The sequence below is a fragment of the Ranitomeya variabilis genome, chromosome 4 (assembly GCF_051348905.1).
Source record: "Ranitomeya variabilis isolate aRanVar5 chromosome 4, aRanVar5.hap1, whole genome shotgun sequence".
NCBI lineage: Eukaryota > Metazoa > Chordata > Amphibia > Anura > Dendrobatidae > Ranitomeya > Ranitomeya variabilis.
In genome coordinates, this window is record NC_135235.1 from 197,162,103 (window position 1) to 197,177,041 (window position 14,939).

The following is a 14,939-nucleotide window of genomic DNA, read 5'->3' on the forward strand; positions in this document are numbered from 1 at the left end:
TCTCGAAACCTTCAGTAAAGAGGTAAAGAGACTGCAACCTTGTGTCCTCGTTATTCATCGCGACCTGCACCGCACACCACCATCCACACCTGTCATTGGACGCCCCTTAGCAGGGTCACGGACCGGGTCTAGCCACCGTGACAATCCCAGAACCGAGACAGAGAGGCCCGGTACCGGGTACCCCTTGGCCCTGCGACAGTGGGGGCGCTCCAACTATGTCCTGGAATCCCTCTGCATCTGGAGCTTCACTCCCAGTGACTTTGAATCTCTTGAAACCGGTGTTTCTGCTGAGCATCTGCTACTCTGTGCTCTGACTACCATGCGGTGTTAACGCCGTCTGGCTCATGTCCAGTATGGCGGTGCTTGCACCATCACGCTTGAGTTCCTTCCTAGGTCCAATGCCCGGAGCCTGACGACCACAGTCTGGAACCTGATGACCGCTGCCTGGAGCTTGGAGCCTTATGACTGGTGGTGCCTGTAGGTAGTGTCGGATGTCCGGAACCGAACGACTCCTGTCTGATGTCTGCCAGTGACCCTGGGTCCAGATGTGCTGATGTCCTGTCTGTACCCTGATGGTCCTGTTTGTATCCTGATGACCTCATGTTCCCTGACGTCCTGTTGTCCTTCCTGTGTCCTATGTCCTGATGAAACTGATTCCCTGGGCTGCCATGCCAGTGTCCCAGCCGAGGACCTGGGCTGCCACGCCAGTGTCCCAGATGTCTATCCGGTATTCCTGATGTCCCGATGCCCTGCCTGTATCCTGATGTCCTTCCTGTGTCCGATGTCCTGATGTAACTGATTACCTGGGCTGTCACTCCAGTGTCCCAGCTGATGACCTGGGCTGCCACACCAGTGTCCCAGATGTCTATCCTGTGTCCTGATGCCCTGCCTGTGTCCTGATGTCCTGAGATCTTTCCTGAGTCCAGATGTCCTGATGTCCTGATATCCTGTCTGTATCCTGATGTCTTGCCTGTACCCTGATGTCCTCGTGTACCCTGACGTCCTGCCTGGGTCCTGATGTCCTGCCTATGTGTGCCTCGGTGATCCGTTGGTGCCTTGGGGTCCACTGTGTGGTACCCTTCTAGAGGTGTGAAATCGGGAGCCTGACATCGTCATGTTTTGTTTATGTACTGTGTGACTTTACTTTAGTAAACTTTACTTAATCTATACCTGAAGTTGTGCAGTGTAATCAAGTCCTACGTGTCTCTTTCCTTTTCCACATGCTCAGCTGCCACAGAAACCCGGTCTCTGCCCTCCCCTAGTTCGGGTAGGCCTGACCCCCTCTGCAGTTTAAAGGGTCCATATTGCATCCCCGAGGGACGCGCGCCCCACGCCTTCTGAGGTTGGTCGGCTTGGGGGAGTCTATGGGCTGGGCCGCATCTGCGGCTGCAGCTGACCGTTGACAGAAGCTCAGACCCCACTCATAGGGCAGGGGAACTTTATATAGAAGCTGCCCCTCAGCAATTGGCTGGGGACAGCATTTCAAGTACACACACTAACCCTGATAAAAGCAGGGGAGGTGTGGCCGCGCACTCCCTAAGCACAAACAGAAACCATTACAGCACAATCATTGCAGGATCTGAGGCTCAGGGCACCTGACTGAGACTGCATGCACTGACCCATGTGGAAAGTCATGCACCAACTGCAAATGACCTCACAACCCGCGGACAGCTTCACAGCAGCAACCAGGGACCGCACATGCGGATGGTCCTAAGCAGAAAAGACCTAACCACCATGTACGGCTGCGCAGCAGAGCAGGGAACTGAGAAGGCTCCTTCCAGGTAACAGCCAACAGTATCAAAGCTCAAATTAGGGGGAAAAGAGTAAAGGGTTAAAGCAAACATATGCATTGTCATGCCGAAAACCAGAAACAGACAGAACGGCATGACAGCCAGCACTCACATCGTCCTAAAATAATAGCTTTATTGATCCAGTAGTATAAAAGGCACAAAAAATGGTTGAACTTAGCACAAAAATTAAAAAAGGCAGAAAAGAAATATCGGCTGTGCTCCCAAGCAACATGTTTCAGACCTACAAGGTCCATTGTCTGGCCATGTTCTTGCCAGTGGTGTATCCAGGGGGGGCAGCCGAGGCATGTGCCCCGGGTGCAGCCGACAGGGGGGCGCCAGCGGGCTGCCTGATGATGCGGCGGTCCAAGGAGGCTCCTCATCCTGTACTGAGCGGTCACATGGTACCGCTCATTACAGTAATCAATATGCGGCTCCACCTCCCATAGGGGTGGAGCCGCATATTCATTACTGTAATGAGCGGTAATGGTGACCACTCAGTACAGGAAGAAGCTGCCGGTGCCGGGGAAGCAGGGACTGCACCGCGCCAGGAGCAGGTGAGTATAACAGGGGAGGGAGCGCAGCGCGATATTCACCTGCTCCCTGTTCCGACGCCACTCCGTCTTCAGCAGTGACGCTGAGGGCACAGGGCGCGGTGACATAGTTAGTGCGCGCCCTCTGCCTGAACGTCAGTGCTGAAGATGGAGCGGCGGCTGGAACGAGGAGCAGGTGAATATTGAAAGTGCCAGGGGCCTGAGCGACGGAGAGGTGAGTATGTGATTTTTTTTTTTCATTTATCGCAGCAACAGCAAGTGGGGCAAGTCTGTATGGGGCATCTTATGGGGCCATAACGTTTGTGCAACACTATATGGGGCAAGTGTCTGTATGGAGCATCTTATGGGGCCATAACGTTTGTGCAGCACTGTATGGGGCAAGTGTCTGTATGAAGCATCTTATGGGGCCATTATTAACCTTTATGCAGGATTATATGGGGCTCCTGATTCAATATGGATATTCAAAACACTTAATCTACTGATGTCTCAATTAATTTTACTTTTATTGGTACCTATTTTAACATTATGGGGATTCAGGAATGTACCTTGGCTTGGTCATACAGTTTCAATAGAGTTAAGGTTCAAATGGGGGAGGTTTTTTTTTTGGGGGGAGGGGTGCCAAACTGATCCTTTGCCCCGGCTGCAGGAAAGGCTAGATACACCTCTGGTTCTCGCTCTCTCCTTCTGAGGGAGAAATACTGCAGCTGCATCCCCTCTTTTTCACTGTCTTTTATTTTCTTTAGTACTCCAGGGTTTGTTTTTATGAGAGCTATTAAGTTTCAGATTCACATGTACCATGCCTTTTTGCCAAAAATTTAAAAAAAATCTAAAACCATAACCGGGCTTGAGTCTTCTATTTCCATGAAGGACATGACGCAAAGTGTTGATTTTTGTGTAACGGCAGCCAAAAGTGTGAATGTCGGAGCAAAATACTCTGAAATAGGCTAATGTAATAAATTTGGGTTCCTGTTGAGTAAGGCCATGTTTATGTGGAACTTTTTCAAACATTCAAAAACAAAGAAGAAGATTCATCAAAGCTTTTACGCAAATTTTTAACAATGTCGGCACAATGTGGAAGAACTCTCATCAAGACTGACATAGTCGCAATCGACCCTGAAAAGGTCGACCCTGAGAGGTTTCATTGAGGATCCACCTCAAGTGATGTGCACTCTTTCCCACCAAACATTTTTCAAAACCTCTTCAGGAAAAAATAAAAAGCTCAAAAACTTTAAAATGTGAACAGCAAAGTGGATTCGGTGTGGAAATGAAGAATTTTTCAAGTGTTTTTCATGAGTTTTTTTTAAATGGTATGGGCACGCAGAGGATTTTTTTAGAAGGTTTTTGGAGCAGAAACTGTCTATGTTCACATGTTGTCTTTTTTAGACGGATTCCTCCACGGAAACCATCTGTATAAACCAGAAAATGCTCAAAAGAACAAACTTAAGCATTTCTACGTAAAAACGACTGGCTGTGCTCATGTTCAGGCTTTCGAACATCTATGAACCACTTTGGATTTCTAAAACCTTCTGTACTTTACAATACAAGTCAATGGAAAAGCTCAAAAGATAATTGGAAGACGACCTCGTGGTTTTTTTGGCCAGTTTTACCATAGTTTTTGCTTTAAAAATGCTAGCGGTTTCTTCATTATTCAACTGAGTGAAAAAGAAAACGCCTTTAAAAAAAAAAAAAAAAAAAACTGTAAAAAATACTTTAAAAAAACCCTCCAAAAAAACAGCTTGCAGTCAAATCCTTTAGAAAAACGGGAAACGGGAAACAATTGAGTTTTTTTTTAAATTTTTTAAATCTTGAAGAACCTTGGGTTGGCCTTAGTTTAAAAAAAAAAAAAAAAGATCATGTGCACATAATCACTGCCTGGAAACTTTCCAAATTGTCCTAAAAACCTCAAAAACCTGCAGTTTCCGCTCAGTTTCTGCTGCAAAAATGTCTAAAAAAGCTTAATGTTTTAGGAGACTTTTGGAGCAAAGCTGCTACAAAAAAAAATCCCCCAAAAACTCACGTTTTTTAATAATAAAAAAAATAATCAAGGAAATGTAGCCCTAAACTATGTCACAGTATTTACAATAATGGGAAACGACTTTAGCAGAAGTTACCGTAATCTGTGATAGAAATGTGATTTTCTGCTAAGTACAACATCAGCTGCAAATTACTCCTTGACATCGCCGTCCATAAATTGCAGTAGTTTACAGCTGGTCAGTGGGGACGCGTTCTGCTCTGGGGAACTTGTATTCCATGTGCTTTTAGGAATGAGGCATCGGAGGTTTCACTGCTTTTGAGAACAATGTAAAATTTGGGAAATGACTAAATATTGATATAGAACTGAATATAAGAAATCTGCATCCTAGGGGAATGAAACTGTGGCTGGTTCTCAATTTTTTGGGGAGAGAAATGTTGCCTCCTACTGGTCAGTTTGATATTACACATGTGTAAAAGTAATTCATGGATTATTGTGAGCTAAGAAAATTAATTTAATCTAATTACTTTTTTCACTACTGTTATTGTGTGCGGTGAGTGATCTCATCTTTTTAAAGTGATACAATTGAAAAACAAGCAAGTTACCTATTATTAGGAATACATTCTGATGTCAAGAACATAGGGGTTTTTAATTTTATTTTTTATTTATTCATTTATTTTTTTACTCTCTTATATAGCTCCATTAATTCCACAGGTCTTTATCGGCACTGTCCCCATTAGGGCTCACAATTTAGATTCCCTATCGGTATGTCTTTTGAATATGGAAGGAAACCCACCCAATGACGGGGAGAACATACAAACTCCTTGCAGATGTTGTCATCGGTGGGATTTGAACCCAGGACTCCAGTTCTAAACAAACAGTTCTAACCACAACATTGCTCTGTTGCCCAAGTTACTGTCCACTGCTGCAATTTGTAAGCAGTGGCTGATCTCCTAGGTAAGGAGTGCAGCGCTTACAAGCTTTTTACTATAGAGCTTGTGAGCGCTGCTCTAAAGTTGGCTAGTTCTCTGAATCTGGTCCCTGAGCTCCACCGACAGCTTGCAGTATTTTAGAGGGCACAGTGGCACGGTTGTGTCAATTAGGAGCGCGTCGCTTCCCCAGCAAGAGGCTGGGAAGTGGTGTACTCCTGATGAACAAAGATGATACCACTTTTTAATATGTATCAAGTATTGGGCTAGTTCTAAATAACCAGCCCCCATATCTTTTCCAGGCTGTATGGCAACTACCATGAAAAGGTTATGGCTTCTAGTCTCACGACGTGTGCTGAGACGAGCATAAAGGCTGGAGATGGCATTTACCTTCCTTTTTGTTTTTGTTGTATTTTGTTTTGTTTTTTTGCTCTTTTGGCACATACTATGTAAACCTGTTTATAATGTGCTTTTTTATATATGATTTTATTTTTTTTCTTACAGACCTTTCTCCTTTATCTGGGTACATACAGAATTGTGGCTCAGGGTGGTGAGTATAATTTTACTGTCTGCGTTGTGCGCTTATCATGGAATTTTTGTATTTTTGAAATTAGACAGATTTCTCAGGTTTGGTTTCTTAATGGGAATCTGTCATCAGAACATTGCCTTTTATTTATATTAGGTTTTTATGCTAAATATATTTTTTTAAAAAGAACTCAAAGTTCTGATTTGTATTTTTTCTTTTTTCTTTTTTTCTCTTTTGTAGTTCGCTTATGTTTATGTCACCAAATGCATTAAAATAGCGCATGCTGTTCATTAATTTGCTAAAAAAGTTAGAAAGTTTTTTTTTTTTTCCAGTCGCTTATCATTTTTTGTCAAGTGGGACCTCCATCAATCAGTGGATAGAAACTTATACAACCCCTGGCAAAAATGATAGAATCACCGGCCTTGGAGGATGTTCATTCAGTTGTTTAATTTTGTAGAAACAAAGCAGATCACAGACATGGCACAAAACTAAAGTCATTTCAAATGACAACTTTCTGGCTTTAAGAAACACTAAAAGAAATCAAGAACAAAAAATGTGGTAGTGAGTAATGGTTACTGTTATAGAGCAATCATAGGGAAAAACTATGGAATCACTCAATTCCGAGGGAAAAAATTATGGAATCATGAAAACCAACCATTGAAAAAACACTCCAACACATAACTAGTCTCTGAGGTATGGACTTAATGAGTGTAAACAGTACTCTTCATCAATCTGGCTCCAACTTTCTCTGATTGCTGTTGCCAGATCAGCTTTGCAGGTTGGAGCCTTGTCATGGAGCATTTTCTTCAACTTTCATCAAAGATTTTCCATTGGATTGAGATCCGGACTATTTGCAGGCCATGACCTTGACCTTATGTGTCTTTTTTCCAGGAATGTTTGCACAGCTTTTGCTCTATGGCAGGATGCATTATCATCTTGAAAAATTATTTCATCATCCCCAAACATCTTTTCAATTGATGGGATAAGAAAAGTGTCCAAAATATCAACATAAACTTGTGCATTTATTGAAGATGTGATGACAGCCAACACCCCAGCGTTTTTACCTGACATGCAGCCCCATATCATCAATGACTGTAGAAATTTGCATGTTCTCTTCAGGCAGTCATCTTTATAAATCTCATTGGAACGGCACCAAACAAAAGTTCCAGCATCATCACCTTGCCCAATGCAATTCGCGATTCATCACTAAATATGACTTTCATCCGGTCATCCACAGTCCACGATTGCTTTTCCTTAGCCCATTGTAACCTTGTTTTTTTCTGTTTAGGTGTTAATGATGGCTTTTGTTTAGCTTTTCTGTATGTAAATCCCATTTCCTTTAGGCGGTTTCTTACAGTTCGGTCACAGATGTTGACTCCAGTTTCCACCCATTCGTTCCTCATTTGTTTTGTTGTGCATCTCCTGTTTTGGAGACATATTGCTTTAAGTTTCTGGTCTTGACGCTTTGATGTCTTCCTTGGTCTTCCAGTATGTTTGCCTTTAACAACCTTCCCATGTTGTTTATATTTGGTCCAGATTTTAGACTCAGCTGACTGTGAACAACCTAAATCTTTTGCAACATTGCGTGATGATTTACCCTCTCTTAATAGTTTGATAATCCTCTCCTTTGTTTCAATTGACATCTCTCATGTTGGAGCCATGATTCATGTCAGTCCACTTGGTGCAACAGCTCTCCAAGGTGTGATCACTCCTTTTTAGATGCAGACTAACGAGCAGATCTAATTTGATGCAGGTGTTATTTTTGGGTATGAAAATTTACAGGGTGATTCCATAATTTTTTCCTTAGAATTGAGTGATTCCATAAGTTTTCCCCTATGCTTGGTTAAAAAAAGTAACCATTACTGACTACCACATTTTTTGTTCTTGATTTCTTTTAGTGTTTCTTAAAGCCAGAAAGTTGCCATCTGAAATTACTTTAGTTTTTTGCCATGTTTCATTTTGTAGAAAAAAAAGCAGATCACAAACAACTGAATGAACATCCTCCAAGGCCGGTGATTCCATAATTTTTGCCAGGGGTTGTAGGACTGTTAAATTGAAGGCATGATAGCAGCAGCATAATCAGATTCTCCCAAAGTTCTCAACATTATACAGTCCTCCAATGAATTTCTGCGAAATTTCATTATCCCCTTACCAACACATGACATACTGGGTATATCATATGCCGACTCTCTCACTTTGATGCTGGCACGCAAGCAGAGAACACATCTTTGCCAGCAGATGATGGCCACTATAATCCGCCATCATCTGCCTAAGAGTGGCAGATAGATCGGAGCTCTGAATCCAGCCAGCTGCAGGGGGGCACACCATTTTAAATGTCCATCCGCTTGACCATGACGTGATCACGATATGCCGATGTGTTGCTATGACCACCAGGGGTCTGCTAAAGACCCCAGAGTCTATCATGATGGTACTCCGGTATAAGCCAACACGTTCCTGACTTTCATAGGAGACCATGTATTTGGATTTGCTGTGTATAGTACAAATGATCAGACGATCGCAGGTACAAGTCCGTTAAAAAGACTAATTAATACAGTGAATAGTTTAAAAGAAAAATGATTAAAAAAAAATAAAAAGTTCAAATTGCCTCCCTTTTTGTCTAGTAAAAAGTAAGAAATGATACTAAATTCGTGTATTTTTTATTATTATCGCTGCGTTCAGAAAAGTCTGTACTATCAAAATATCCAATAAATTAATCCAATTGGAAAACCACCGCAACAACAAAAGCAGTAAGAGGCGATCAAAACATCATATCTACCTCAAAATGATATCAGTAAAAACATCCGCTCAATGTCACAAAAATTTAAATTTTTTAAGCTGATCATCATGAGTAGAGAAGCCCCCCTCCCATCAACATTTTTATCTTCTTAATATATAGCAGTCATCATATTATATAGCACTGTGTATTTACAATTGTTCATTTTGCCCTTGTACCCAGCTAATTCTTCTCTTTTCAATTAGGTCTATGACATCACGTGATTAATAACGGACTAGCTGAATCCTTCTAAGCTCTATGTAGAAACAGGAGGTCAATTTTCCCTGCATGAATCATGATTAACTGCAAAAGTCTCTGGCAGGGGGACAGAAGGAAACAGCTGGGTCAGGAGGCAAATGATAAATGCAAGGACAAGAGACTTCCAGTTTGTACACAGAGCAAAGAGAAGAATTATATGGGTAGAAATGTAAAATGAGCAATTGTAAGTGCACAGTGATCTATAATAGATGACGTCAATATATAAAGAAGATAATAATTTTGATGGGCGTGCCTATTTAAGCCTAGAAGAAAGATGAGGGAAGACAGAGCTATATTAACTCCATGCTGACCCAAGCTGCAGTGATCTTAGAACAATTCCACAGTTTGCGGAAGCATGTCTAAACAAGATGGCTTTGCCGGTAATTGGACTGTTCCAGCTTCTAAAGGGAACAATTCTGATTTCACATTGATAAAAAAAAATATTTATATGTTAATTTACCGTAATTCATATGTTATTATTTATCTTTTCTCACTTTTAGCTCCACTTGGAGATATGAATGTGAATGCAGTTAACGTCACTGAACACTCCATCACGGTTTCATGGACCAACTCTACCAGTGCGAATATTGCCGAGTACAGAGTCATTGTCAATAATGGAACATCAAACATAATAAATCAGACTTCAGCGTCTCCATATACTGCAACTGGTTTATTCCCTGGAGTCAACTATACAATAACAATCTATGCCATCGACAACACTGGCACCAGCAGCCCTGGAAGCACCAAGTCTGTAACAACATGTAAGTGGAGTATTTCAGTAGTTGGTGGCACATGACTGCCCGCTGGGTCTGGCAGTAGGCGGGAATCCTGACAGTGTGCTTAGTGCACCCTGTCAAGATTAGTCACTCTGAACTGCACCCCCTTTTAAAGACCTTAAAATTAGCACTAAACAAAGAGCTCCATATCTCTGGAACCGTATGGCAAATAAAAAAATAATGTTTAGGACAGAAGAAAAGGTTTTGCACGTCGGAGTTTTTCTTTTTTTTCATTCTAAAACTAAGCGACAAATGAAAACCAGACAGATCCCATGTAAATCCACAGGACCCCTCTGCTTCCATTTATAATAGGAATGCACAGGAGGATAATTCTGTTTCAGAACAAGAAAAACGTAAAATGATTTAAATGGGACATAAGAAGACCTGTCATCAGCTCTCTTGTCCTTGTATTTCTAGTAATTCTTTGCTTTGTCACAGATGCAACACTACGCCTCTCTCCAACGGTGCAAAGAGGCAGATACAATTGGGCAAAGCATGTAAAAACAGAAATGGATCACATGCACATAATGGAAGAAAACCTGAGAACTAGGCCTTACTTGTAAATCCCCCTCCCACTCCAGTGGTCCCCACCTCTCATATGTTGTGCATCAGTAATGAAACCACTGCAGCCAATCAACATGTGTCGTGTATACCAGCATAACCACTTGCTTTCATTCAGAGGCTGGGAATGATGCACAAGTCTAAGGGTACCGTCACACAGTGCAATTTTGAACGCTACGACGGTACGATTCGTGACGTTCTAGCGATATCGTTACGATATCGCAGTGTCTGACACGCACCAGCGATCAGGGACCCTGCTGAGAATCGTACGTCGTAGCAGATCGTTTGAAACTTTCTTTCGTCGCTGGATCTCCCGCTGTCATCGCTGGATCGTTGTGTGTGACAGCGATCCAGCGATGAGTTCGCTGGTAACCAGGGTAAACATCGGGTTACTAAGCGCAGGGCCGCGCTTAGTAACCCGATGTTTACCGTGGTTACCAGCGTAAAAGTTAAAAAAAAACAAACCGTACATACTCACCATCTGATGTCCGTCCGGTCCCTCGCCGTCTGCTTCCCTCTCTGACTGTCTGCCGGCCGGAAAGTGAGAGCAGATCACAGCAGTGGCGTCACCGCTGCGCTCTGCTCTCAGTGTACGGCCGGCACTGTCAGAGCAGGAAGCGGACTGCAAGGGACCTGACGGACATCAGATGGTGAGTATGTACGGTTTGTTTTTTTTTACTTTTACGCTGGTAACCACGGTAAACATCGGGTTACTAAGCGCGGCCCTGCGCTTAGTTACCCGATGTTTACCCTGGTTACCAGCGAACCTCGGCATCGCTCCAGCGCCGTGATTGCAACGTGTGACCGCAGTCTACGACGCTGGAGCGATAGTCATACGACGCTGCGACGTCACGGATCGTGCCGTCGTAGCGATCGTAATTGCACGGTGTGACGGTACCCTAAGATGTCTCACAGCTGAGCGTTTACTACAATTGTCACACAGGATTTTCTAGACATGGACATAAGTGTACAACTTTTTTTTCTGCTCTGTGCATCAGGGCGGGTAAAAAGTCTACAGTCCAGCCTGTTACTTCAAGAGAATCTGTCACCACATTATTGTCATCTAAGAGCAGCATAGTGTAGAGACGGAGACCCTGATTCCAGCGATGTGACAGTTACTGGGCTGCATGCTTTAGTTTTGATAAAATGACTGTTTTATCAGCAGAAGATTATCACTAGAGGACTAGTAAACCTTCTGCCATGTAGTCCTCTCTATTCATGAGCTCTGTATAATCCCACCCCCACCACTGATTGGCTGCTTTCTGAGTACACTGTCCACACCCACACCACTGCAGAAAGCGGCCAATCAGTGGTGTGGGCGGGGTTATAAGGAGCTCAGCATTCAGAGAACTGCTAAATCTGCAGCAGATAAAGAGATCTTCATGAAAAAGCCGCCAGGTAAGTGATATAATGCTGGAATCAGGGCCTCTGCTCCTACATCATGCTGCTCTCAGATGGAGTAGTAAAAACCTAGTGACCGATTCTTTATAAGAAGATTAGGATTAGGTAAGTCTCTGATCTATGTGGTCCCTTAAAAGCAGGACTCCTGCAGCCCCCAGCAGACCGCATTGAGTAAAATAGAATCCTTTATGATTATCCAGCATTTTCTCCAGAATATGTAACAGAGTCCGCAATGACGATATGAACAGAACCCAAGTGGGTTTTTATTCTCTGGGTGTAGTCACCAATGTTTCAGTGCACAGACAGGAGCCTCTTTCAGCAGCTTTTTCATACATGTGTGGCTTCATATGATGCAAATTATAGTAGCGTTGTACAAATCGCACTGATATTATTATTTATTATTATTGTAACGCCATTTACTTCATGGCGCTTTACATGTGAGGAGGGGTATACATAATAAAAAACAGGTACAATAATGTTAATCAATACAAGTCACGACTGGTACATGAGGAGAGAGGACCCTGCCCAAGAGGGTCTATGCTACAACTTCTACTGATGATAATAACCTTGTCCTCATGCGTATAGATGATCTGATAACCTGATGTGTCCCCTTTTGTTCCCCTTAGTGCCCTCCAGTGTCTCTGCTTTCCAGGTCACTGCTGTAGGAACGAATCAAATGAATCTCAGCTGGACCATCCCTACTGACATTAATAAAGACACCTATCGGTACTCCGTAATCACACAACCGGGCAACATCAATTCTACCAGTACCGGCAACGTCATTCAGATAACGGGACTCTCGCCGGGGACCAATTACACTTTCACCATCTTCACTTTGACTCAAAATGGAGTAAAAAGCCAAAATTCTCAGCAGACGACAAATACAACAAGTAAGTTATTTGTAAAATTCTGCATGACATTCTCTGTATAAGTGCAGTTCCACCATAGCTTCCGGCATACAGTTTATTGCCTGGATTTATCACGACTGGAGTTGTTCTCGCCAGTCTTAATGTGGTTGAAGTCCAATGTCCCTGATTCATTAAGATGCACTCACTTCTTCATGAACCAGCAGTGTCTGAGGAGTGGCATGTGCCTAGGTGCATCTTCCCACAAATCCTACTCCAGTCAGTGACTGGAATAAGATGTCATGAATTAGATGAGCTGTGGTGTTGCGCCTCCCCATCCTGCCAATTTTTAGCGAAACCGGCATGAAAACGCCAAAATCATAACATTCTTTACGCAAAAATATTTGTGAGTTTTCAAAGAGATCTACTCCAGAGTTTTGGCGTAATTGCTTTGATGTATCAGGATCTATAACCATAAAGGTAAATTAACAATGTAACCTGCTCCAAGTGTGCTATTAACATAAATACATAAACCAGGGATTGAGTAATTTTTTTTTCTTGACACATTGTACTTTATGTTGCTGGTAAATTCAGGGCTATGTGGTTATTTATGAAAATATCTCAAATTAGCATAAAAATAGCAATTTTCAAACTTTTATTATAACCTTAAATCAGATAGTCATACCATACTAGTTATTAAATAATATTCACCATAGGTCTACCTTTCATTGGCACAATGTCTTAGATGTAATTTTTTAGGATGTTTGGAAGATCTAAGGGCTGAATGAGTATTTTAAATCTATAGGTATTTAACGAACTAGTATAACATTGAGCTATAAAAATACAAAATCTAATTTTTTTTTCCATAAAATGTTCTTTCAACCTCAAGCTTTTGAGTTTCACAAAAAGTAATAGGAGAAAAAACATCTGTTTCCTACCACAAAAAAAATTATTTAGGTATAATTCTCCAAGAAAAAAACAGATGCATATAATTTGGGAATCATTCTAAAATTAAGAATTTTATTAGCACAAAAACATACTTGGTAAATAAATGTAAAAGAAAGTTCCAAGGTGCATAAAATGTGTAGAAAAGAAGCAGTAATAAAAGTTCAATACAACTATCAACACTACAAGATAGGGCTAAATAGAAAATGAAAATGGACCACAAAAGGCAATGAAAGCAGTCTCTACAATAACCTGGATTTGGTGGGGCCGGAACATTAAATGGGTGTAAAATCACATGTATCACAAACAAGTGGCTTTGCTGCTTTTTTCCTACATATATATTTTTTGTACTTTAATAGGACTCATCATCAGGTCTAAAGTGACCAGTATTTGCTCTTTTTTTATTCCTACTCTTCCCCATGCCTTTATTGTTTTTTTTGTTTTTCTTTTTAAATCCACCATACAGTTCAAGAGACATGGGCCTTTTTATTTAGTACTAAGTTTTGTGGTCTTTACAAGAAGGCCTGGCCACAGGATCCTCTGGGGTGTGTCTTTAGTCTGCTCTGCCCTTTTATAGTGGTCTATTAGGTTATCTGTTAATTCTTATGACCTAGACTGCTGTATTATGTGTTCATTTCGTACCTTCTGCAACTGTGGTGGTTATGACAGTCCATCCAACTACAATGACCCTCGTGTAAATATTGTACTGCTTTACATATGGATTATATACATAGATTTCAATAGTGAAATACAATGAAGAGCTGTGATTTGCAATGAAATATCTGACTATTTTTAATTTTATTGTGTCTCCTCCAAGAACCCTCAGCTATCACAACCTTGGTAGTAGTTTCTACATCCGAGAATTCTGTGATCCTCAAGTGGAATTCCTCCTCTGACTCCAGTAGCACCACTTATACCTATACTGTAGAGGGTGGACCTACCAGTCAGCCAGGTATAAAGGCAAACACCACAGAGATAAAGAACCTGGCCCCAGGAACAAACTACAACTTCACAGTCTTTGCAGTTACCCCCAATGGTGTTTCTAGCGCAGCATCTAACGTTGCGAGTGCGACAACACGTAAGTTCATGGCTATATATCTTAACACTTTTTCTAGACTTGATTTGGTTCAGGTGATCACCTAATCACAAGCACATTAAGTAGAATGAGGTGTCCTCTGGTTGGAATTCAGCTGACACTGGAATGGAATGGCTGTCAGACATGTAGAGAAGCTGATTTTTACAAAACTGTGCAGTGGCCTCTTAATTTTTGCCAGAGCTGTATATACCGTAGTTTTCGTGCAAATTTTGAAGTTCGAATCCAAGCAAAACTGGTCCACGTGAACATATCCTAAAAGCTCAAAGTAAGAAAAAGCCCATGTGTGAATATACAAATAGAGTTCTGTAGTGCTGTTTAAGACAGGTAGGAGTCCTGAAAATATAGTCTGCATCCATCAGAAAATAGTTGAATATACCTTCAATATTCCATAAATTTCTCAGAAGGTAGCTCAGTATAACAAGTGGTTAATTTCGGGGGAGGGGCAGGGATTTTGAACTAGGCGCAGATGGCAGGGAATGTGTGAGGAGACAGTATGGTCATGGTGGCTAGGAATGC

The 14,939-nt window shown here is 41.9% G+C and overlaps 1 protein-coding gene across 7 annotated transcripts in view; it reads left to right on the forward strand.

The window, feature by feature from the left end:
• Positions 1-14,939, forward strand: part of PTPRH (protein tyrosine phosphatase receptor type H) — a 212,314-nt gene that overhangs the window by 118,138 nt on the left and 79,237 nt on the right. For all 7 annotated transcript variants that reach the window (XM_077259547.1, XM_077259548.1, XM_077259549.1 and 4 more), the window contains exons 2-5: positions 5,747-5,792; positions 9,300-9,560; positions 12,164-12,427; positions 14,145-14,405. In XM_077259547.1, the coding sequence (XP_077115662.1) occupies positions 5,747-5,792; positions 9,300-9,560; positions 12,164-12,427; positions 14,145-14,405 (832 nt within the window). The remainder of the gene's footprint in view (positions 1-5,746; positions 5,793-9,299; positions 9,561-12,163; positions 12,428-14,144; positions 14,406-14,939) is intronic.